The 22,944-nt window shown below is 38.3% G+C and overlaps 2 protein-coding genes across 2 annotated transcripts in view; one reads left to right on the plus strand and one right to left on the minus strand.

Moving 5' to 3' along the window:
- Positions 1-2,871: 2,871 nt before the first annotated feature.
- LOC107687523 (short transient receptor potential channel 1) lies at positions 2,872-18,844 on the plus strand. Its single transcript, XM_016484887.1, has 13 exons — positions 2,872-3,349; positions 4,504-4,658; positions 4,778-4,879; positions 5,056-5,258; positions 5,603-5,734; positions 6,750-6,945; positions 8,065-8,401; positions 10,133-10,272; positions 10,634-10,792; positions 13,857-14,044; positions 14,640-14,841; positions 16,548-16,742; positions 18,092-18,844. The coding sequence occupies exons 1-13, from the start codon at positions 3,184-3,186 to the stop codon at positions 18,317-18,319; spliced, it is 2,403 nt and encodes an 800-aa protein (XP_016340373.1). The 5' UTR covers positions 2,872-3,183; the 3' UTR covers positions 18,320-18,844.
- A 381-nt stretch (positions 18,845-19,225) lies between these two features.
- Positions 19,226-22,944, minus strand: part of LOC107687553 (procollagen C-endopeptidase enhancer 2-like) — a 17,716-nt gene continuing 13,997 nt past the window's right edge. Inside the window, exons 9-10 of the mRNA XM_016484930.1 lie at positions 21,687-21,873; positions 19,226-19,787 (exon numbers count right to left, since the gene is read on the minus strand). Of these exons, the coding sequence (XP_016340416.1) occupies positions 19,657-19,787; positions 21,687-21,873 (318 nt within the window). The 3' untranslated portion in view covers positions 19,226-19,656. The remainder of the gene's footprint in view (positions 19,788-21,686; positions 21,874-22,944) is intronic.

Here is a 22,944-nt window from a genome sequence, read left to right on the forward strand (position 1 = left end):
GGGATCAGGAGCCCTCCGTGGGCTTAACTCGGGATCAGGAGCCCTCCGTGGGCTTAACTCGGGAACAGGAGCTCTCCATGGGCTGTACTCGGGATCAGGAGCCCTCCGTGGGCTTAACCCGGGAACAGGAGCCCTCATTAACGTCCTTGCCACATTAACATCCTTTGGGCTTGCCACATTAACTGCCGGCTGACTTGACTCGGGAACTGCTGGCTGACTTGTGGGAGCTGCGGACGGCGGCGGACTGGTTCTGGCTCGGGACTGGACACTCCCCAGGCACTGTAAGACACCTTCCCTCCAAGGGGAGATCGAGGCGAGCTAGGGCGGAGAAGCGAGCGGTAATTTCCATAGCCGCGGGGAAAACAAGGAAAACAAAAACTTTTCAAAAAGGTGGAAAAAACTAACGCGAGGAAAAAGTCGCTGCTCACTTTCTGTTTTGGTCCGGTATTCTGTCACGGGTTGCTACTGTGAGGAGCACGGAATGAGGAAACCAGGAGACCAGGAGTACAAACCAAGGAGCTTTGCAGACAGCTACACTCTGAGGAGGGACTGCTCACTTAAGTCCTGAAGAGGGGGAGCAGTGTACTCAGCCCAAACCCACTAAGTGGGATTCAGAGGGACGACCCACTTAAAAATACCCAGAAGCCTGGGGAGGCAGCCCACTCCTAAACCCATCCGGCTTAACACAGGAAGATAAATCGCCCATAACCACTCTAGGTGCTGAAACATCCTGGGAGAAAAAGCTCGCAAGCCTCTCTCCACAGAGTATTTAAATATATTCACGCCCAGCGAGGCTCTCCACACCCAATAACATGCATATTAGAGAGGCACGGCCGAGCTGAATATAGCTCCGCCCACGATCTTGCAGGATCAGGGCTGAAACGACTCCATGCTCACACTTCATGGTCATAACAACCCAATAGTATCTGTGGCATCTGACAACCCATTCAGAGAGGGTGTGCGGATCCGGATCCCGCAGATCAAAGCGATGACCGCGAGGTGAGATAAACTGTGCTGCGGTAACGGCGGAACCGGGCCGCGAGACACAAACGCTTTGTTCCGCATCCCTCGGGAATAGAAACAAACGCGAGTGGAGACTAGACATCGTGAGTGCATAACTCCGAACACGCGTGCTCTTTGCCGAGACAAACGCGAAAGCAGAATATGCCCTTGAGTGTTAGAATCCAAACATGGAGGCACACATTCCCTAAGGTGCTGCTCGACTCAAGCGCTATCCGCGGAATCTGATAACCCAAAAAGAGCATCTTAAACCCGCGAATCCCGCGATCTGAGTCTTCGCCGTGCCTTGGCAGCAGTGGGACCCGAACCGCGAGACGCAAATGCTTGTCACTCATCTCTCGAGAAGAGGGACAAACATGAATGGAGCTTCTCATTGGATAACACTCACAATGAGCACATTCAGAGCCCTCGAGCACTGAACGTGCAAGCTCCTGACCAAGATTGTGCCCTTTTATACTTCCGGGCACTTGCCTATGACATCATGAGCCATGTGGACCAATAGGATTGGCGTTGTTTCACACTTTTTCAACTATACATTGTTGATTTTGTGTAACTTAGAACCACTAGAAGTCCACCTAATCATGGGAATTGTTTTGTAAGTTTCTTGAGAACAGTGCTGCGCTGTTGCAGAATTAATTTTGAAATTGAATTGTAGAAGATTAATTTAAGCACAGAGAAGCACTACACAGTGCTGTTCCTCTCATGGTTACCAACATTCTTCAAAATATATTGTAGTGTTCAGCAGACGAAAGAAAGTTTTGGAATGGCATGAGGGTGAGTAAAGGGGCATTTACACAACACAGTTTTTAAAAAAAGTAAAACTTTATTAATTTATATGACAATGGGGGCCTGAAAGTGCAAACCTTTGAAAACGGTTTACAATGTTTTTTTTTTTGTTTGTTTGTTTTTTGGCAAGTTTTTGAAAATGATACCATTATCATCTTCATGTAAACTGCAAAAACACAAAAATTGTGAAAACAGTGACGTCAGGTTTGTAGTGTTTTTTTACAAAGTACATTTACCCTAAATGATGAGAGAATTTAAATTTTTGAGTGAACTATAACTTTAAATAACATATCCTAAACATATGGAATGTTATTTGTACAGATATTTTGGCTTCATAGTCCTCTATGGAATTTGAAATTATTTTGCCAAAAGAAAAAAAAAATGCATTATTTACTTTCATTATTACGTTTACTATTACTTTCTTCTCCTAAGTTCAAAATGAGAAAGAAAAGGGTCAAGGTCCAAAAAGGCACCATAAGAGCTACATAAAAACTCAGTCACTATATTTTAAGTTATCTAAAGCCACAGCCATGCGGGAGACCGAAATCCTTGCTACACATCTAATAACTATTTACATTCATGTGCTATAGGATTTGCCTGGACATTCTGTTATAAATTATTACACATGACTTCCACATAGGAAAATCATAGAGGCTTGTATGTAATTCAAATATAATTTGAATATTTACTTATTTATTTTATTTTATTTATTTATTTTCTGTGTGTGTGTGTGTGTGTGTGTGTGAGAATCATACATGAATGGTATGTTATCAATGCGTGTATTGTTTTCCCCTTGCTAATCGCTTTTCCTTGTTTTATTCTTCTCATTGGTAAGTTGCTTGATGGTTCGATTGAACGTTTTTAAAAAATAAAACATCACCGGCACATAAACACAAGTGTAGTAATACGAAAACACGCTCAAAATAATTGTATGTGGTTAAATATACAATACTAAATAGTGCACTTTAGCTTTGCTAATGCTAAAGGTTCTTGCGGACATTCATCACTTATGTAACTATTGATGCTCCGAAGGCAGTGACAAAGCGCGCATGCGCATTTGCAGCATCATCAGCACCAGTGCAACAGAACATCGCGAAGCTCCAGCCTCTTCTTGTGTTTACTATCGTTTAGAGAAGATTTGATTATGAAAACCTTTAGATGATCCTTATACATGCTGATGGATGTTTTTTCTATCGTACCATACACATAAAAGGAGACGCGGACGTTACATAAAGAGCTCTGACAGGAGTCAGTCTCTCATTAACAGTGAGGGCCTTATCAGAGCACGTAGCATCGTTAACATCAAGATTGACCAGGGCTCTTGTTTTAATTTCGGTGGTTTCATGTGTATAAAGGTGTAAGGCTCTGCTCGGTGGGATGCACATCAGTGCTTTGCCGTACTCTCTCTCCGTTATAATGGCTGCTCTATATCAGGGCACGGACTCGTCTTCTCCGGATAAATATCTGGCGTTAAAAGACGTCAGAGAGGTGAAGGAGGAGACCACTCTAGACGAGAAGCTCTTTCTGCTGGCCAGCGAGAAGGGTAAGTTTATTTACCATGCACTCTAAAGGACGTGTTCCTTAAATATATTGTATAATACATGAATAATAATAATAATAATAAGGTTATAGATTTTAGCTGCTTGATTTTACAATGTCTTTTATTTTGGGGTTTAAATAACATGAATTTATATTATTGTTGTAAAAATAATTATGCTCTAATACTAAATATTTTGTTCTGATAAAATGCTATAGCCTACTGTAGTATATAGGTAGCGTTACCTTTGATATTTCACATATATGTGGAGCTCTGGCTTTGTTTGGACGGATCATCATATTGTCAGTAATAATCATACCATATAGACACAAATTAAGACATTTTTAAGAAGAAAAAAGATTTTGACTTAAAACAACATAACATTTGGTGTGATATACATATAGTACAAATATTTCATGTAATCTAGTTTTTGTGTGACCTAATATTAATTTAGAAACTGACTAGAATATTTTGACTTTTAAGAAATTGGTCCCATGTAGAACAACTAGGGAAACAAATGTCAAAACTTAAATATACACTTAAAAATAAACTTCAATTCAGTTTGTATATTTATTGAAAGCCACTTAAATGAGAAAATTCTACGACATGAATGATTCATTCTAAGAAACCTAAGAAGTGCCAAAATAGAATGTTTCGAAATTGCTTGGATTTCTTAGAACAGGAATGAAACAGTGATGATATGAGAGTGAAATAATAGAGTTTAACAGTTTTGTTTCTAATGGTTTAAGAGTAATTGCATTAGTAGCTTTGGAATTAAAAGTGTATTTATTTTACATGACAGACTTCTAGGTAATAGTGATTTGTTTTGAGATAAGTAGATTTTGAGAGCTTGACTGATGGTTCGGACGTCTTCAATGTTTAGTGTTTTGTTTAACAGAAGTGCATAGTTTATTTCCAAGCATTCCAGAAACAGCTTGGAAAACGAATGAATTCCCTCTGGTTACATTGTGCAGACAAGAGTCAGTTGCTACTCTTTTACCATATAAAGAAATCCGAAAATGGCTTAGGGAAGGATGTCTCTCCTTTAAGGGTTACATTATTTTCCATCACAAACTGCTGTCCTCTCTTTCTGATAACATATGTTGATGTCATCGTATAAACCATTGAGCTAATTTATTGTTACCTAACTACATTTTAAGGAGACTACTACATGGTGAAGAAACTTCTGGAGGAGAAACGACATGGTGAATTAAACATTAACTGTGTAGATGTACTTGGGAGAGATGCTGTCACCATTTCAATCGAAAATGAGAATCTAGACATATTGCAGTTGCTCTTGGATCATGGCTGTCAGGTGAGAACACACCCATGTCCTCAGATCACGCATAACATGCTAGATAAAACCAATCTGTTCAGTTGAGATGGATGTGTGTGCGTGTGTGTGTGTGTGTGTGTGTGTGTGCACGCACACAGGCCACAGATGCATTGTTAGTGGCTATTGATTCAGAAGTGGTAGGAGCAGTTGACATCCTGCTAAACCATCGGCCCAGGCGTTCCTCCAAGCCTTCTATTGCGGTTAGTTTTTTTGCAATTATTTTCCTTTTCCTCTTTTTTTATTTTTTATATTTGTTTAACTGAATGTTAGTGTTTTTCTATCAATAAATGTATTAATAAATATGAATTATTTAAAATAACTAAATTGTCCTCAAAATTTCATATTGCATAATCAGATCCTTGAATACCTTTTTTAGAAATTGATGCAGCGCATTCAAAACCCAGAGTATTCCACCACCATGGATGTTGCGCCAGTCATTCTTGCTGCCCACCGGAACAATTATGAGATTTTGACCATGCTATTAAAGCAAGACATCTCTCTGCCACGACCCCATGCTGTAGGGTGCGAGTGCACCCTTTGTAATGCCAAGAACAAGAAGGACAGTCTTCGTCACTCAAGGCAATAATTTCTATCTAATCAAACCATGAAGTGAATGAATAGTCTAAACATGTCAAAAGCCATTTTATACAATGAGGCAGTGTTAACGAAAAATTAATTTTAAGGATTTATTAGTTCAAAGGAGAAAAAAAAAAACAAGAATACAATTGAAGACTTATCAAGGCCATAGTCAGATCTTTATTTAAGAACAAATGTTTTAACGTATATGTCCCTATTAAAGAATCACCTATAAATACATTTGAAAAGCACAAACAGCAATCCTAAAGTGTATTTACAGTGTGGAGTTGAGTTTGACTGCATTATTTTGAGTGTTCTATTTCATCCTCCATCTGTGTCTCTTGCAGGTTCCGTCTAGATATCTATCGGTGCCTTGCTAGCCCATCCTTGATCATGCTTACGGAAGAAGACCCCATTCTGAGAGCATTCGAGCTCAGTGCTGATCTGAAAGAGCTGAGCTTGGTGGAAGTGGAGTTTCGGTAATGGAAGAGTGATTAGGGAAAGAGGTCTCATAGGGATCGCTGCTAAATGGAAAGAGCAAATTGGTTTGACAATTTTACATGCATGCATTTATAGCAGTTAATTTAACGGGGACAAAGGATGTTTGCCCATGGTCAGACTTGATCATATTGAGTCAAATTCCAAATCAACAGCTAAATTGAAACAAATTCACAATGTGTCTTCAGGTTTGCTTGGAAGGAAGAGAGTGATTCATTTCATATGGTGCCTTTTTGTCGTAAATAATTAGGGATGTAACGATTAACCGCAAGCCGGTTGAAAATCGATTCAAATATGTGACGAATCGGTTGAGATGCTAAACAAATCGCGATTCAATTAGGTGTAGGAGTTTATATGAATGTATGTCTGAGGGGAACTTACTGTCTTTAGAAAAGTTTACACATTTAATTTATAATTTGTCTTAAATCTCATTTTGTAAACAAACAAATCGTGAATCGAATCGAATCGAATCGAATCGTGAAATCAAAATCGTGAATTGAATTGTGAGTTGAGCGAATCGTTACATCCCTACAAATAAGGATTAAATAGTTCAGTAATTTGATTTTAAGTGAAACTTAAGAGTTTCTTGGTAAGTAATTCATGCACCATTAGCAGGTGTGGCTAGAGGTTTTGTCTACAGCAATTTTTGGCATACATGAACAGGTCAGTCAACTCAGAGACGTTCATTTGGATGAGAAATATATTACAATACAAACCTTGTGTTTGTCAAAAAGTAGGTGGTTCAGACTAATTTTTTCTCTGGTGGAACAAAAACATGTGCATTTCTGTTTCGAGTAGCAATAAAAATTGCCAACAAGCACATCTAGGGACCTGTAGATGTTCACACTCTCCCATGTTCCCCTATGAAACAATCACAGTCCAAACAATTTCTATAGACTTCTTTGATTGACATCAAAACAGTGTCACCCAAGTCCATGACAGATCTAGAAGAAAGAAAGGTTTCTCATTCGGGATTTTATTGTCATTATATTACAGGAATGATTATGAAGAACTTGCCAAGCAATGCAAGATGTTCGCCAAGGACCTGCTGGCTCAGGCCCGCAACTCTCGCGAGCTGGAGGTCATACTGAACCACACGTCCAGTGAGGACCACGTAGACAAGAGAGGCCTACTAGAGGAACGCATGAACCTCAGTCGCCTCAAACTGGCCATAAAATACAACCAAAAGGAGGTTAATGAAGATTTTTAACAAAACTATGCTTGTATCTTCAACAGCCTGGGGTGCATTTCCCATACAATGACGTAACTTGCCTGCTTAACTACCATAGTACAGCGCATCGTTGGAAAAATGAACTAGCTTGTCACGTCTGTTTCCCGAAACATAGTAACTTTGCCGCACATTTGTTGTTCAAACCACGTTGGTCCAACAATAGAGAACCAATGATAATTCACATCACAAAGGTGATGTAGCTTTTGCTAATTGATCTGAATGTCATTATGGCTGTAAATAACGAACACTGTGGACTGCTTTGCTATTTTTGTTCTCCATTGTTTTGTATTAATTGCAGATGTTTTATTCCATCCCAACTTCACTCTAACATCAAGGTTCCTACATACACATCCAGCACTTTCATTTTCTTGACAAACTGAAAGACATAGAATGAAATTTGTATACAGTATATGGAATGAAAGATGCACATTAGCACATTATGCAAGATCTATTTAAGTTCACGTCATGCTAGCGTGAAACTATACAGTACTTTTGAGAGCTACAGTTCCATCCACACAACTTTGCAATGCTATTTGCGAAGAATGGTTTTGGGAAACAACAAATCGTGGAACTATATTGCTAACAGCAAAACCTGCCAATGATGCTTTTGGGAAATGTGCCCCGGTTAACAACCTTAAATAGATAGTTTACCTATAAATTGAAACTCCGTCATCGTTTACTTAGCCTCAATTTGTTCCAAAATTGTATGAGCTTTTTTCATCTTTTGAAGAATGTTGGTTGAGCACAAAAGAAGTTATTTTGAAGACTGCTGGTAACCAAACAGTTGATGGTAGCCACTGACTTTAATAGTACGGAAAAACATACTATGGAAGTCAATGACTACCGTCAACTATTTGGTTTCCAACATTCTTCAAAATATCTCCTTTTATGCTCAACAGAAGAAAGAAACTCATACAGGTTTGGAACAACTTGAGATAGAAATTTAATTTTTGGGTGAACTATCCCTTTAACCAATTACCAGATATCGTTGATATATCAACCTTTATTTTATAAGAAAGCACCAGGCACATTTATTAAATGCATATATTAATGCATTTTCTCGTATTCCAATCTGTACAGTTCGTTGCCCAGTCCAACTGTCAGCAGTTCCTGAACACGGTGTGGTTTGGTGAGATGGCGAGCTACCGCCGCAAGCACACATGCTTGAAGATCCTGTCTGTTTTGAGCGTGGCGCTGATGTGGCCTCTGCTGTCCATCTGTTACCTGCTGGGACCCCGTTCTCGAGTGGGCCAGGTCATCCACACACCTTTTATCAAGTTCATCATCCATAGTGCGTCCTACTTCACCTTCCTGCTCCTTCTAAACCTTTACTCACTGGTCTACAACGAGGATAAGAAGAACACCATGGGTCCCCCTTTGGAGTTGATAGACTACCTTCTCATTCTCTGGATTATAGGTGAGGATAGACGGCATATGTGTATGTACATGAACACTTTTTATCTACTATTTTCTCTGCATGTGCTTTCTATCTGACAAATATGAACCAAATAAGAATGTTGTGCTGTGATTGCTGTTTCAACAAAAAGCAAAATGAACCCACCAGCCTTGGACTTATTTGCAGTATAAACATTCATTTCGTCCATTCCGTCATAATTCTACAACACCATTAGTATGACTGATAAATTACATAGATAATGTTCCTTGATGCAGAAGTAATAAACACTAGTGGTTAGCATCTCTCTAGAGTGCGTTAGCATAATACCACTGGGTAATTTGTTGCTAATGGCACTTGTTTTAGTTTTTGTCAAATTTCTTTCTTTAAAGACAACCTTCATGAATAAAATAAAAAGTACATTATGATTTATGACCTCAAATGCCTGTGGATTTAAGAATATCATATGATCAAGTTTGAAGAAAATTAAGACTGCATGAACACCACTAGAGGGAGGAAGAGGATTCTTTTACACTGCAAATTTACGAATATACATCACAGTTCATAACATTTAAAATAATATTTCATTAGATGTCCAATATGTTCTGATCACATCACCTTCCTTTTCATCTTAATATGGTGTTGTTTACTGCTTTTAGTAACACACCCAGAATTCTAGCCACCTCAAAAATGACGTGAATAGAATGTCAATAGAGATTTTGTCATGAAAATTATATTCAGCCCATCGGAGCAGAGCCTTACAATTTTAGCAAATTTACATACAATATTTTTTCTAAAACATGTTTCAAACTAAAACTGCAAGAAAATCAAAGCCATATATCTAAACAAGTTGTGTTCTAAATTTGACATTGATTTTCAGTAAGATTTTGAGTTTCAAATCATTTCCACAATCCAGGTGTGACCATTTAGCCTTTTCAAATCATGTCCATGTTTATATATATATATATATATATATATATATATATTTACATTGCAAGTGCCAAAACCTATACCAAGTTTTGTAACATTCAGATGACGTGAATAATAATAATAATAATAATTTAAAAACCCAAACATGCAATTTTTTCATTAAAAAATGTCCAAATGACATCAGAGGGTTAAGAGGCCTATAATTGTCCTTGATTTGTTTGTAATCTCTCTCTGGGATTAATAAAGTATATATCCATCCATCTATCTATCTATGGCTGATATATTGACCGTGACAGTCATATTATTATTACCATGCTCAAAACCATACCTCGATTCCTGGATAGTTGAGGACACCTGTACTGATCAGCAGCTTCAATATTGTTAGGGTTAGGTGTGGGCTTTAGAGATAGGGACAAGTAAGGTCCCAATAAGGCAACATCTAATCATACACAGTACATTGAATATGTTATTACTGCATGCTGTTTTGTTACGTACTACAACACGTTGAAGTGCAAATGGTATCTGCCAGTATTTGCACTTAGTATAAATAGCATCTACTGTAAATACTAGTAAATACTAAATACTGTAAATACAGCACTCTTTAGACTTAGTGCAGACCTTTTTTTTTTGCTACTTAAAGCTATATATTAAATATAATTAAATATTTTTATTTAAATAAAAAAAAAAAGTTAAATATTTCTGCCAGGCATGGTTCTTTGAGTTACATTGCCCCTGACAGGTGATTGAAACCCCCCAGCAGTAAGGAATTTCTGATTTGCTGCTTGAACGATTCTTTGCACTGATGGCAAATTCCTCTCTCTGCAGGCATGGTGTGGTCTGATGTGAAGCGTCTGTGGTATGAGGGATTGGAGGACTTCCTGGAAGAGTCACGGAACCAGCTGAGTTTTGTCATGAACTCGCTTTATTTGGCCACGTTTGCCCTAAAAGTGGTGGCTCACAGCAAGGTATAAACCCTGTCCAGAACATTTCATTCTGAGCACTTTACCAAGTTATTAAAGGCCTAGTTTACTCAAGAATGAAAATTCTTGCCATTCCAAACTATGACTGACTTTCTTCCATGGTACACAAAAGAAGTACTATTCTCTTCAACTTATCCTTTGTGTTCCATTGAAGAAGAAAATTAAGAGTTTGAAACAACACAAGGATGTGTAAATTACAGGATTTTCATTTTTGAAGGAGCCATATTGTTATATCACAGTAAGTTTTGTATATATAAACATATATGTATATATATATGTATGTTGTTATATATAGTTATTTTGTAGAAATTACATAATTTAGCATTTCCCTTGTCCTCTGCTTCAGTTTAAGAACGTTGAGGAAGAGCCATTTGTAGAGAGGAAAAACTGGGATGCATTCCATCCCCTCTTGGTTGCTGAAGGCCTTTTTGCGTTCGCCAATGTTCTGAGCTATCTCCGTCTGTTCTTCATGTACACCACCAGCTCCATCTTGGGGCCTTTACAGGTAATCACAACTTCCTCTGTCTGTACTTCTTATCCATTTACTGCCACAACCAATGGAGTGTTTAACCACTGAAGCTTTTTCTTCTGTTACGTAATGCCCAGCGGTCGCACCGATAACACAGAACGCCTGAGAGTTCTCTCATTTTTCCTGTGTATCTCATCAGTGCTGCAAATGTCTGTTTTCAATTGAGTTCTTTTCCAAATCTCTGTTCTTGGATCTCTGCCGTGGGGTTTCATTTCTCATTTATAGGGATTTATTGCTGGGAATGTCCAATTTATAGTGTGGGGGTGAATCTCATGAAGTAACATCCACCACCTGCCAAATGTAGGTAGTGATGGGTTCTCCAAAGAACCATTAAGTGATCAGATTGAATGATCTAAAGAACCCTTTTCCACTATAAAGACAAACTAATGGAAAGGTTCTATGGATGTTAAAGTTTCTCCAAAGATCCCAAATTATTAAGAGTGAGCTGGAAATGTTGCCTCCAGCCACTGTGGTGGGCAACCTATAACACGTCTTGGATTGGCCTTTGATAATTCTCTTACTTGGCACATAACATGCACTTGTTAAAGTAACATTTTATTGTATCTTGAAGAATGATGAAAGATAAGCTGTCGAAGCATGCATATGTTTGTTTAGATGTTCAGTATCACTCTGTCGTGATTAAATCCGTGACTTTGGCAATGCTAATGCTACACTTTTTCAGTCTTCCAGTCTTCATGAGATTCACCTTGTATAACTGACTTCGGCAGCTCTCTGTCTTTAGCAGCCGTCTTTCTGCAGTAGTTTCAGAGAGGTTGCATAATACAGCAGTGCTCTTCTCTGAGGACTCCGGTATTCGGCATGAGTAACACCATGTCAGTCCTGAGCTTATGTGTGCTCTCGGCACGTGCTCTTAGACTGACATCAGTGTCTGGCTCTGCTGTATGGAAAAGTAATTCGCTCAAGGAGTGTGGTTGGAATGATGAATATGAACAAACACACACTCTCAGCTGTAATGGATTGACACATGAACACACACCCAACTCAAGTTATTTAGAGGAAAGTGCCTTGTATTATTGCTTTTTTTGTAAATGCATGAACCTACCCACATGCTTCAATGCTTTCTATGTCACTCCCTCTACCATACAAACATATGATGTACAGATACAAGAATGACAAAGAGCACAGTCAAGTTTTCACACAGCAGACTGGGAAGGCAGACATTTACTCCCTCATGCTTCATTGTTTGGCTATGAGTGTCCAGTAAATCTCCCCAAGTAAAGATAAGTGGAAAACACTGACTCACCTCTGGATAAACGTCTGGGGACATATTTCTTTCTTTGTTAGGGCAAGAGTTGAGATGTCAAACTGACTGCTTAAACTTTAAGTTTAAGGAGTAATATGGTGTTTGTATAGCTACAGTAACTGTCTGAATTAGTGTAAGTTTGTCAGGGTGAGAAGCCCCGATCATTTACATGCCTGCTGTGCAATATCTGATGGGCTGGTATCTTGCCAAACCCTTGCTTGCTTGGACATAAAAGAGTCATTAGCAGAGCCAGATGGAATCTGTGTTTTTTTTCCCCCATTTTCTGTGCTGATACTTTCTATTGCAGTTGATCACATATACTATATGTTACCATTTAAATGTTTGGGATCCGTAAGATCATTTTTAAAAATTAATACGAATAATATTAATAATAGCAAGGATGCATTAAACTGATGAAAATAGATCATATCATTGTTACCAAAAAATAAATAAAAATCCATTTAAAATAATGCTGTTCAACATTAATTTACATATTTGTATTAATAAATATTACTCTAATCAGTATCATGAACATTTATAAACAATCAAACATTCTAGTGCTGTCATACAAAATATCAGCACTCTTGAAGCAGTCAGATTAGTGGACTGAAACGAACTGTTTTATAACACAGTCACAGTATTATAAGATTTCTAATCAGGCTTCAAATAGAATACTCAAAAAAAGTTATTTCAGCAAGCGTAATCACTTAGGGGTTGGATTTGGGGCTTCATATCAGAGACATAAGTTTCAAATGGCTACTGCAAATACCATAGAAAAATATTAGATGTGGAAAATGCCAGGGGTTTGAGAGTGACAAGAAAATGAATGTGTTTAATGGGAGTTGTTAAAAAAAAAATCCTCCAAATCCTGGCTATGTTTCAGAGCAAACACGCAGTACAGAACATTATGGTTCACCAGTCAGACTTGACACAAGGAATTCATCTTGTCCCTTACCTCAACCCACACTGGAAAGGCCAGTGGAATCTAGAAAGCACAGATAGAGGCAGACACCTTAAAAAAGCTAGTCTACTGTATGTGTGTACTGTAGGTAAGGGTTGCTTAATGTAGCTACCAGGAAATGTTCCCCTGCCACTGGGCCAAACCAATATTTACCTGAGCTGTGTTTATCAGTGACTAGTTGTTATCTTTTATATGGAATTAGTTAAAATGACATCCACCACTTATCATATTTACTCATATTTACTTAAATTAAAAACATGTTTGAAACCATTTCCATGATCATCTCCAAAAAGGACCAAAACAAACAAGCTAAAAAAAAACATCATATTGTAAAAGTGGTCCATATGTCTCATGTGCTATATATATTTTTTTCTTAAGGCATGCAATAGTCATATTTACTCGGATTTAAGTATACTAAATTGTTTTCAAACTTAAAAAGTTTGGTATTTTGTTTGTTTTAGATTTATCTTAATTTTGTAATTTATTCATTGGTCATTTTATATTTACTGTGTGTTTTTATATGGACTCCAATAAGAGCCAAAACTTCATGAAAATTAATGAAACCATTACAATTTAATTTCAGTGCTGACAGCTTGTATTTCTTCTTCATTTCTCCAAACAGCAATGCATCAAAATGCTTTCCTTTGGTAATCAACAGAAAGCAGCATGATGACAGTGGATCTTAAGTTGTATTTAACTTGGAATATTTCTTGTTATAGGAACCTTTCTATAGATCCCTATGGTATCTCTACATGTAAGTCAGTCTGGACTGCTCAGGCTTTGATGTGGAAGGGCTGGTGTGTTTGTCATTGCAGATCTCCATGGGCCAGATGCTACAAGAGTTTGGGAAGTTTCTTGGCTTATTCTTGCTTGTACTCATCTCTTTCACCATTGGCCTGACACAACTCTATGGAAAAGACAAGGACCTATCCAGCTCCAAAAATATAACCAAGGACTGCGAGGGCATCTTCTGTCGAGAGCAGAGCAACGACACTTTTCACACGTACTTTGTATTTCTTCTCATTTACACTAATCAGAGAATTGAATAGTTAAAGGGGCCATATCATGCATTTTTTCTTTCAAAATGAGTTTTTGCATCTTAGTTTCAAAAAAATGCTCTTCTTGGACTAGGGAGGCAGTTTTGAGTTCCGAGTTCTTCCTCATGATATGACCCATTTGAAAAGTATTTGACAGACAAAATAGTTTTTAGCTTTCTGTGACACAAGCCCTTTCCCAACTGGCACACTTCATGTGCACTTGCGGTCTTGCAGACTTGCAATGGCTACCGTGTACACCTGTCTATCAAGTCCACAAGACCGTATGGTTTCCCATTAATCATTTTAGCTTCCAGAAGGGTGCTCATGAGCACCCCCTTTGCAGCCACTATGCTCCCTTTTGACTTTTACATGACAGTCAAAGCAGCATTACGCCACGAAAGTGTATACTCAAAGGAAGACCACAATGGTTTAGGGTGCGATTTGGGACAAGGCCATAAATCATTGTTCTAAAGATGCAAGGTACCATGTTGACCATGAAAAAAAAGAGGTCTGCTTTAATGAAATCTTTTACCATAATCATTTATCTTTAACTTTCTCCAGGTTTATGGGGACATGTTACGCCCTCTTCTGGTACATTTTTTCCCTGGCACATGTGGCTCTGTTTGTTACAAGGATTAGCTACACAGAGGAGCTGCGGTCGTTTGTTGGTGCTCTTATCATCGGTACCTACAACATTGTTGTGGTCATCGTTCTCACCAAACTCCTGGTGGCCATGCTGCATAAGAGCTTCAGACAGATTGCTGTAAGTGACCCTTGAGATGATTTGATGCTTTCTCAACATGATACATGATGATACCATAATTGTGTTCCTGACAAGTAGATTTAATAAAATGAAGTTTCACGTATTCATTCAGTGTTAACATCACATAAACACTATGGGTTCTCCAAACCTAATGGGGGCAGCAGAGATTTTAATGTGGTCTAATCGGTTGTTTGAAGGAGGTCTATCCATTAGCATTCCTGTTAGGGGTGGGAATCACCAGAGGCCTCACGGTACGATATTATCACGATACTTGTGTCACGATATAATATTATTGCGATTTTAAATATATTGCGATATTTTGCGATATATTGTAATTATTACCTTTTCCAACTTTAAATTATGTCCCCAAGGGAAAACTTTGGCAACAACTTTTAACTAAAAAGAAACCTTTCTCAGTTTATCTCACTTCAATTTTATTGCTGCACGGTTCTGTGATCAGTAGTAAATCGGCCAGAGGGCACTCTTGCACTGAAACTCCAAATATGCCCCGAAGAAGAAATCCAGGAAATGCCTATCGCTGCAGCTGAATAAACAGAGGATTTAACTGCTTTCATTGATTCAACATGACTAATAAACACACAACTACGAAAATATATTTGGTTGATAAGGTTTATCTGAGTTCTCCTTATTATAATTTTTATTATAATAAAGTATATAATAATGCAATGCTAATCGACATTTTATCACTGCTTAGAATACTATGAAATATGTTGCATGCCTTATTCTGTGTAAGATGCCACATCATCTCACAGAAGGATTTATTTAAAACACTCGACTGATGTTATGAAGTGAGTTTGGACTAAAAACATGTTATTAAATGTGGTGCTTTTCAATAACTAATTATTTCGTCTGCGATTATGAATGCGATTTTGCGTAGCTTGTTAGTGATCTACGGCTCTGTGTAGTAAATGCTGCTCCATCTGAAAGCACGTGATAGAGATTTACTACTAATCACAAAACCGGCTTTAATGACAAGATACGCATTACAATCGCATTCGATTAATAATGCAGCCCTAGTGCAGACCCTTCAGCAATTGGGGCATTTGAAAGTAAATTACTGATAAATTTAAAATAAATAAAACAAAGTCTTACATCCGATTTAAACGTGGACGGGGCTTTCCTGATAACTTTCCGCATTGCCGCCATCTGTATTTTACTAACTTGCTGCATGCAGGAGGTGACCCAGCTGACCTCACCAGAAAAATCTCAACACCACCATCTAGTGGGCTGTAAAGAAATTGATTTTATTATTCTACCAAATAGTATAATAAAAGATTGATACTTGGCATCCATGTATCGATACAGTATTGCCACGGAATATATCGCGATACTATGCTGTATCGATTTTCCCCCCACCCCTAATTCCTGTTCATCTCAACAAACTTTGATCAGCTGGCATATAACACTGGAAATAGGTGACCTGGAACCTGACATCATTGCTTATGGACACTCAGTTCTGAACAAAATCACCTGAGCCATCAAGTGCCATGTGACTAATCACTCACAATTGTGATAAATGGGAATACTAACAGATAGCAATCTTCAGGTATATTACTCTTTGTATCAGGAAGATGTGAATGAGTACATATACATGTAGTTACTTGTACATGTGGAAACATGCATCAGGCAGGTAGCAATAGGTAGTGAAGGCATTATTGTACCTTGATGATTTTATCTGCTTGCAGAACCATGAAGATAAGGAGTGGAAGTTTGCCCGGGCCAAGCTGTGGCTCAGCTACTTCGATGACAAGTGCACACTGCCTCCACCTTTCAACATCCTACCCTCTCCCAAGACCGTGTGTTACTTGGTCATCAGCTTGAGCAAATGGATCTGTTCCCACACCTCCACAGGCAAGGTCAAGAGACAGAATAGCCTCAAGGTATGCAAGACATATGTGAACTTAGGGTGCTTTCACACCTGGCTCGTTGTTTCGGAACCTGGGAGACGACACACGTGTGACTTGCATTAACAAATTTGGTCCGTTTAGAAACTTTGCCATGTGAAAGCGAACTGCACCAAGAATAGAAAGCAACATTGTAATAATTTTAATCCATGTTTCGGAACAAAGCAATCGATCTACAGGTGTGAAAGCACCCTTATATTTGGGAAATCTGCCTACTGTACTGTCTATCCATAATTAGCATTTACTGGTATATGGATAACTGACCTATTGACAATCAAGTAAAAACTCCTGCTCTTAAAGACATCTCTGCCCTGGAGGGCCAAAGCGCTGCAGAGTTTAGCTCCAACCCTGATGTGGACAACCAAGGGTGTCCATATGTCCACCTGTCCATATGCAAAATAAAGACAGTAAATCTGCCTGTCCAGTTTCAATCTCTCGAGAGCAGGAACAACAGAGAGCTCAAAGTTTATGACAGGGTTGTTCAGTCCTGTTCCTGGAGGGCCACCTTCCTGCAGAGTTTAGCTCCAATCCCAAGTAAACACAGCTGAACCATCTAATCAAGATCTTCAGGATTACTAGAAACCTACAGGTAGGTGTGTTGGAGCTAAACTCAGCAGGGGTTTGGACAGGGGTGTCCAAACTCAGTCTTGGAGGGCCACTGTCCTGCAGAGTTTCACTCCAACTTTCCTCGGCTCACCTGCCGGAAGTTTCTAGTATGCCTAGTTAGACCTTGGCTCAGGTGTGTTTTATTGGGGTTGGAGCTAAACTCTGCAGGACAGTGGCCTTCCAGGAAAAGGATTGGACACCCCTGGTTTATGAGAACTGTCGGTACACAAGATTCACTCTCAGTACTATGAACAACTCCATAACTGCATACACCAGGGGTGCCAATCCTGCACCCAGAAGGCTTTAACTTTAAACGTAATTGAAATACAACTGAGCCAGGTAGTCAAGATCTTTAGGACTGCTCAAAACTTCTAGGCAGGTGGAGCTAAACTCTTCAGGAAGTTGCCCCTCAAGGAGCAGGATTGGTCACTTCTGGCGCTGTGTTTATCTTTTGGGCTATTTGTGTAGTAGCATAATTAACATGCAACGTAACATCCTGTTACAGTTCATTTGTCAATTCGGTGGAAAAAATGACACCACTTTGCAATAGGTTTGCCTGAGCATTGGCCGAGAACCGGGTCTGGTACCACAGTGTGCACCCTTTTGGTGGAAAAGGGGTAACTTGGAATTGGCACCATGTTAGTGAAAGAGAAGCAAGCTCTAGACATATTGTGCCTTACAGTCAGCTTGCCAGTGATCCTCTAACTCTTTGCTTCCAGGAATGGAGGAACCTGAAGCAGAAAAGAGATGAGAACTATCAGAAGATTATGTGCTGTCTTGTTCACCGTTACCTGACCTCCACAAGGCAGAAGATGCAGAGCATGGACCAGGCCACGGTAGAGAACCTCAATGATCTGCGGCAAGACCTCTCCAAGTTCCGCAATGAAATGAGGGACCTTTTGGGCTTCCGCACCTCCAAATATGCCATGTTTTACCCCAGAAGCTAAGCCATGTGCATTTAGTAAAAGTGACCCAGCATGCTCAACAACACTCTTCTTCTTTTTCTTTGGAAGATGAAAAAGTCCTGGGACTCTACTGGAATAGTATTAAGTTCTGTTTATTCTACACCAAAGCCTGCAGAATCATAACTTATGTAATATTCTTGCATCCTACTTGTTTTCTAAAAGTGTCATTCTTTTCAAATAAATAACATTTATTATGAAGAAATGTTTTATATTGAACTTGCATAAGTTCTTAGTAACTTGCAGTATTTGAATATGTATTTTAAGACTAATTCACATTTAATGTATTGTAAAGACACAGTCTTCAACCCTGCTCCTGAAGACCAACTGTCCTGCAGCGTTTATTTCTAACCTGCTTGTAATTTTGTTCATGTCAAGTGATCATGAAGACTTTGATTGACTGGTTCGGGTGTGTTTGATTAGGGTTGGACCTAAACTCCACAGGACAAACCCACTGAGGCCAGGAGCTGGGTTGAAGACGTCTGAGAATATCTAATATTAATTTTTTTTTTTTTTGATGCTGAAAAGAAACTCTTAAAAAAAATAAACTTGAAAATAATTGTAGAATATGTCCCTTTCAAGAGTTTATTAAGGAGTTAAATGTTTGAATAGTGCCCTTCATAGTCAAGCACTCTGAGCCCTAGGCAATTTTAGAAACAGATGTTCTGACATGACCATGTGAACTACTTGAATATTTTGAACTTTGAAAGCTTCCTTTAAATCTTCATTTTCAAATCGGTTGAAATCTGATTCTGGAAAAAATTCAATAAATTTACAATACAAATAAACAGATGCCAAATAAATCATGAAGACAATATCCAAGACTTAACTGATAATTAACTTTATTTTTTCTTTCATAAAACAAATAATTTATAACTTAACATTCACCACTAGGTATCTGTTTCTATGAAAATATTTGATAGACAAAATGTAACATATCCAGCATGATTTCAAAGGTGTGCTACTAGTTTATTGCCTTTTAGACATCATCAAGAAAGCTCTTCTAACTTTGCTATTTGATCAAAAATCTAGAAATATCTTGTAAACTGTGCCATTCAAAACACCATCATCTTGATCTTTACATTTTAGCTTTCTTCACCAGTCATGCCTTACTACTTTTGCTCTTTCTGCCAATTTGATGTTTATCACAACAGTAAGAAGAGAAGTAGGAACCAAGAGAGCCCAACCAGGTGTGTGCCATGTGCTTCAACAGTCCTCGGGCTCCTCTGGAGAGGGCGATGAAGGAAGTTGGGACATGCAGGGCAAATATGAAGACACACACCCATGTGTGGATTTTGAGACCAAAGATTGCCTGCAAGAGCTCAGCAGCGTTTGTTCTTCAGCATGTTGAAGGCCCTCTGGTTCTTGGACTTGAAAGCCATGATGAAATGTTGGGGGGCGATCATTCCACGGCCCTCCTCATCTGCCTGGCCCATGAAGATGTAGTTCAAACCTAGCGACGTCACACAGAAAAAACCTGAATGCAGTGACGGAACGGCAGAGACATTCAGGAAGGGCTTTGCATCAGCTTTTCTCTGGGGCCTCACTCGCACTATCCACTCCATATGTTTATATACCGTATAAACATATGACAGTGAGATTTTGTAATAAAAACATTTTGACAATGCGCTTGGCTGCTTATTTCAATGTTACCAAGAACTATTTAATGGGCCGACTAATGCACCACTAACTTAATTGAACAAATTGAATGGAACAGTTAACCCTGAAAAATGAACATTTTGTCATTATTTACTTATACTCATGTTGTTTCAAACTTACAGCTATTATTTTTACGTGGAACAAATTGATGGAACACCACTGTTCACCAAAATACTATTTATTTCTTATTATGTAAAACATTTGAACTGTTTCTCCACCTTTTTTTTTTGCCAGCCACCGCCAGCATTTTTGATCATTTTCACAAAATTTTCATGGCTCCCAGAATATTTGTTGTATGAATATTTGAATTTGAATAGAGCATCTGATTTTAAACAAAATGCCATTTTATTCTAGCTTCTTGCATTCTTTTTTATCAACACTTGAATGTGGGCAAGTTTCATAAAAAAAAAAAAAAGTATATATTTTGAACAAAAAGCTGAGAAAATCTAATTTTTGTCAAAGACAAATGATTGGATTTGATTCAGAATGATGATTAAAACATAGATGGAGTAGATTTCTTCCATCAACACCTCCAAAGCTTGCACAGTCCTAAACCACACCCTGAGTTGACATTTTATTCAGTAAGGCCCTGTCCACACGAACGTGGTTATTTTTTAAAACCGCAGCTTTTTCTACGTGGTTTGGCCATTCGTCCACACGCAAACGCAGCACCAGGTCCCTGAAACCGAACATTTTTGAAAACGCCTGCCAGGGTGAAGATTTTCAAAAACTCCGGTTGCAGTGTTATCGTGTAGACAGTGTAGTTTTTGGCTTGTGACGTCGCTGTTATCTCCGCCTACTGGAAACTTTTTCAGGCTTCTGATTGGCCAACATGGCTTTACGGTTGAGATTATATCGCCACCTGTTGGTTTGGCATGCTCTTGACAGTGCTTCAGAGCATGCGTTTGCGTTTTCATGTGGATGGAGATTTTTTTTAAAACGGAAGAAGGAAAAACTCTTTATAAAAATACATGTGTACGTGTGGACATGGCCTAAGGTTAGGCAGTATATGCTGTTTAACATTTGATGATTGTGTTATTTTACATATGCATCTGCTTACATACACGACTGCTTGTTTCTGCTTCTTCACCTGTTTTGATCCAGAGATTTTGTACTCTTTTAGAAGATGTGTAATAGCGCCCCCTACCATATAACAGTGAAAACACGGAAAGCCAAACAATTCTGTCACTGGCAGGGAAGCGTTGTCCCATAAATTATGTAAAATTCCATCAATGGTGGAGAAAGAGTTAAATTGACACCATACTACTGAATGCACATTTAAGAGCAACTCGCTGCTTGAATTGGGAAGAGTTTGTATGTTTTTTCATTACCAAAATCCAACGAGGCATCCTTTTTTTAAGCAAACATTTGTGGAATGTTTGGTTTACTCTTTTTTTTAATGTTACACTCAAACATAGCTCACAGCTGAGTTAACAGAAAACCTGTTGTAAGTTATTTCAGTCTGTGGTAACTGACATCATGCTACAGATGCTGTTCTCAGAAATGAAGTGGAAAATAAACTGAAATAATTCCTTGTTTTTACACTGACAAACAAAGAAGCATTACTAACAGGAACACAATTATGTATTCCGTATGAGAGGTTATAGTGATGTGCTTCAGCAGGTCTCCGAGGCAGATGAAACTGTCCAGCATGTTAGTGTTACCATTTACCAAAGCTGAAGAAGGCACTTACCTCGTCTGATGTAGGGGCACTTCTTGCAAAGGATGACAATCTTTGTGCTCATGGTTTTGCCAGCCTGCTGGATAGCAAGGTTACCTTCCTTGAAGACATTGATTATGGAGATGGTGGCATACATGCTACCTCCTCGCGTTACAGCGGTGATGACCGTTCCAGTGATCACTAATGGGTCAAAGAAACGCTTTAGAGACTACTTGTAATTACTTAGATTGAGACCAAGATTGTTGTCTTCATTAGGGGTCTTTTCTTAATTTCAGTACTTTTTACTTCAAATAAACTAAACTATGGAAACCCATTTCCGCCACTGGATAAAAAATAAAACAAGGTAATTTAGACTTTTTATCTCAGAATTTTTTTTTCTCAGAATTGCATGATATAAACTTTTTTTCTCGCAATTGCGAGTTCACATCTCGCAATTCTGACTTTTTTCCTCAGAACTACGTGATATAAACTCACCATTTTTATTTGTTTAAATCCTACAATTCTGACTTTTTTCCTCAGAACTGCGTGATATAAACTCACAATTTGTATTTGTTTATATCCTACAATTCTGTCTTTTTTCTCCTACTTTTGCCTTTTTTTTCTTACCATTGCGAGTTTATATCTCGCAATTCTGACTTAATTTCTCAGAATTGTACGTTTCTATCATGCAATTATGACTTTATAACTCGCAATTGCGAGTTTATATCACATAACTCTGACAAGAAGTCCGAATTGTGAGGAAAAAAAAGTCCGAATTGTAAGATAAAAAGTCACAATTACTTTATTTTTTGTTCAGTCGACTTACATACTAAACTCTTTCTGATAGACCAAGAAGTAGAAGCAGCAGAATCAAACTGGTAAATTTGGGAAATGTTAAATATGACTTATGTCTTTTATTTGAACATGTATTTTCATCCTGACCAGTGTTGGGCAAGTTACTCTGAAAATGTAATCAAATTACTGATTACTCCTTTTAAAAGTAATCACGTTACTGTTCTGATTACTTTATTTCAAAAGTAATTAGTAATTACTTACCGATAAATTACCGATAAATATTTGTTATTAAAGCATCAACATTCACAGAACACTGTTCTTTTTAACTAAAGCAAGTGGCTGCTGCGTGCATGGTTTGGCATGGCAGAATGCCAGCAAAGAGCGCTGCATTTATAATCTCTAAAAGACATCTGAGTTCATCGCAATCTCACAAATCTCTGTTAAAACACAATAAATATATGCATAATGAATCTTTCATAATGTCTACAATTCGTGT

Source organism: Sinocyclocheilus anshuiensis, unplaced genomic scaffold, assembly GCF_001515605.1.
Source record: "Sinocyclocheilus anshuiensis isolate Anshui unplaced genomic scaffold, SAMN03320099.WGS_v1.1 scaffold870, whole genome shotgun sequence".
NCBI classification, from domain to species: Eukaryota; Metazoa; Chordata; class Actinopteri; order Cypriniformes; family Cyprinidae; genus Sinocyclocheilus; species Sinocyclocheilus anshuiensis.

Excerpts from the sequence above, each read along its gene's own strand:
- LOC107687523 (XM_016484887.1), top strand. The coding sequence starts at position 3,184 with ATGCACATCAGTGCTTTGCCGTACTCTCTCTCCGTTATAATGGCTGCT. Across the intron at positions 10,273-10,633 it reads AAGTGGTGGCTCACAGCAAG|TTTAAGAACGTTGAGGAAGA; the intron begins GTATAAACCCTG and ends CCTCTGCTTCAG. Across the intron at positions 10,793-13,856 it reads CCATCTTGGGGCCTTTACAG|ATCTCCATGGGCCAGATGCT; the intron begins GTAATCACAACT and ends TTGTCATTGCAG.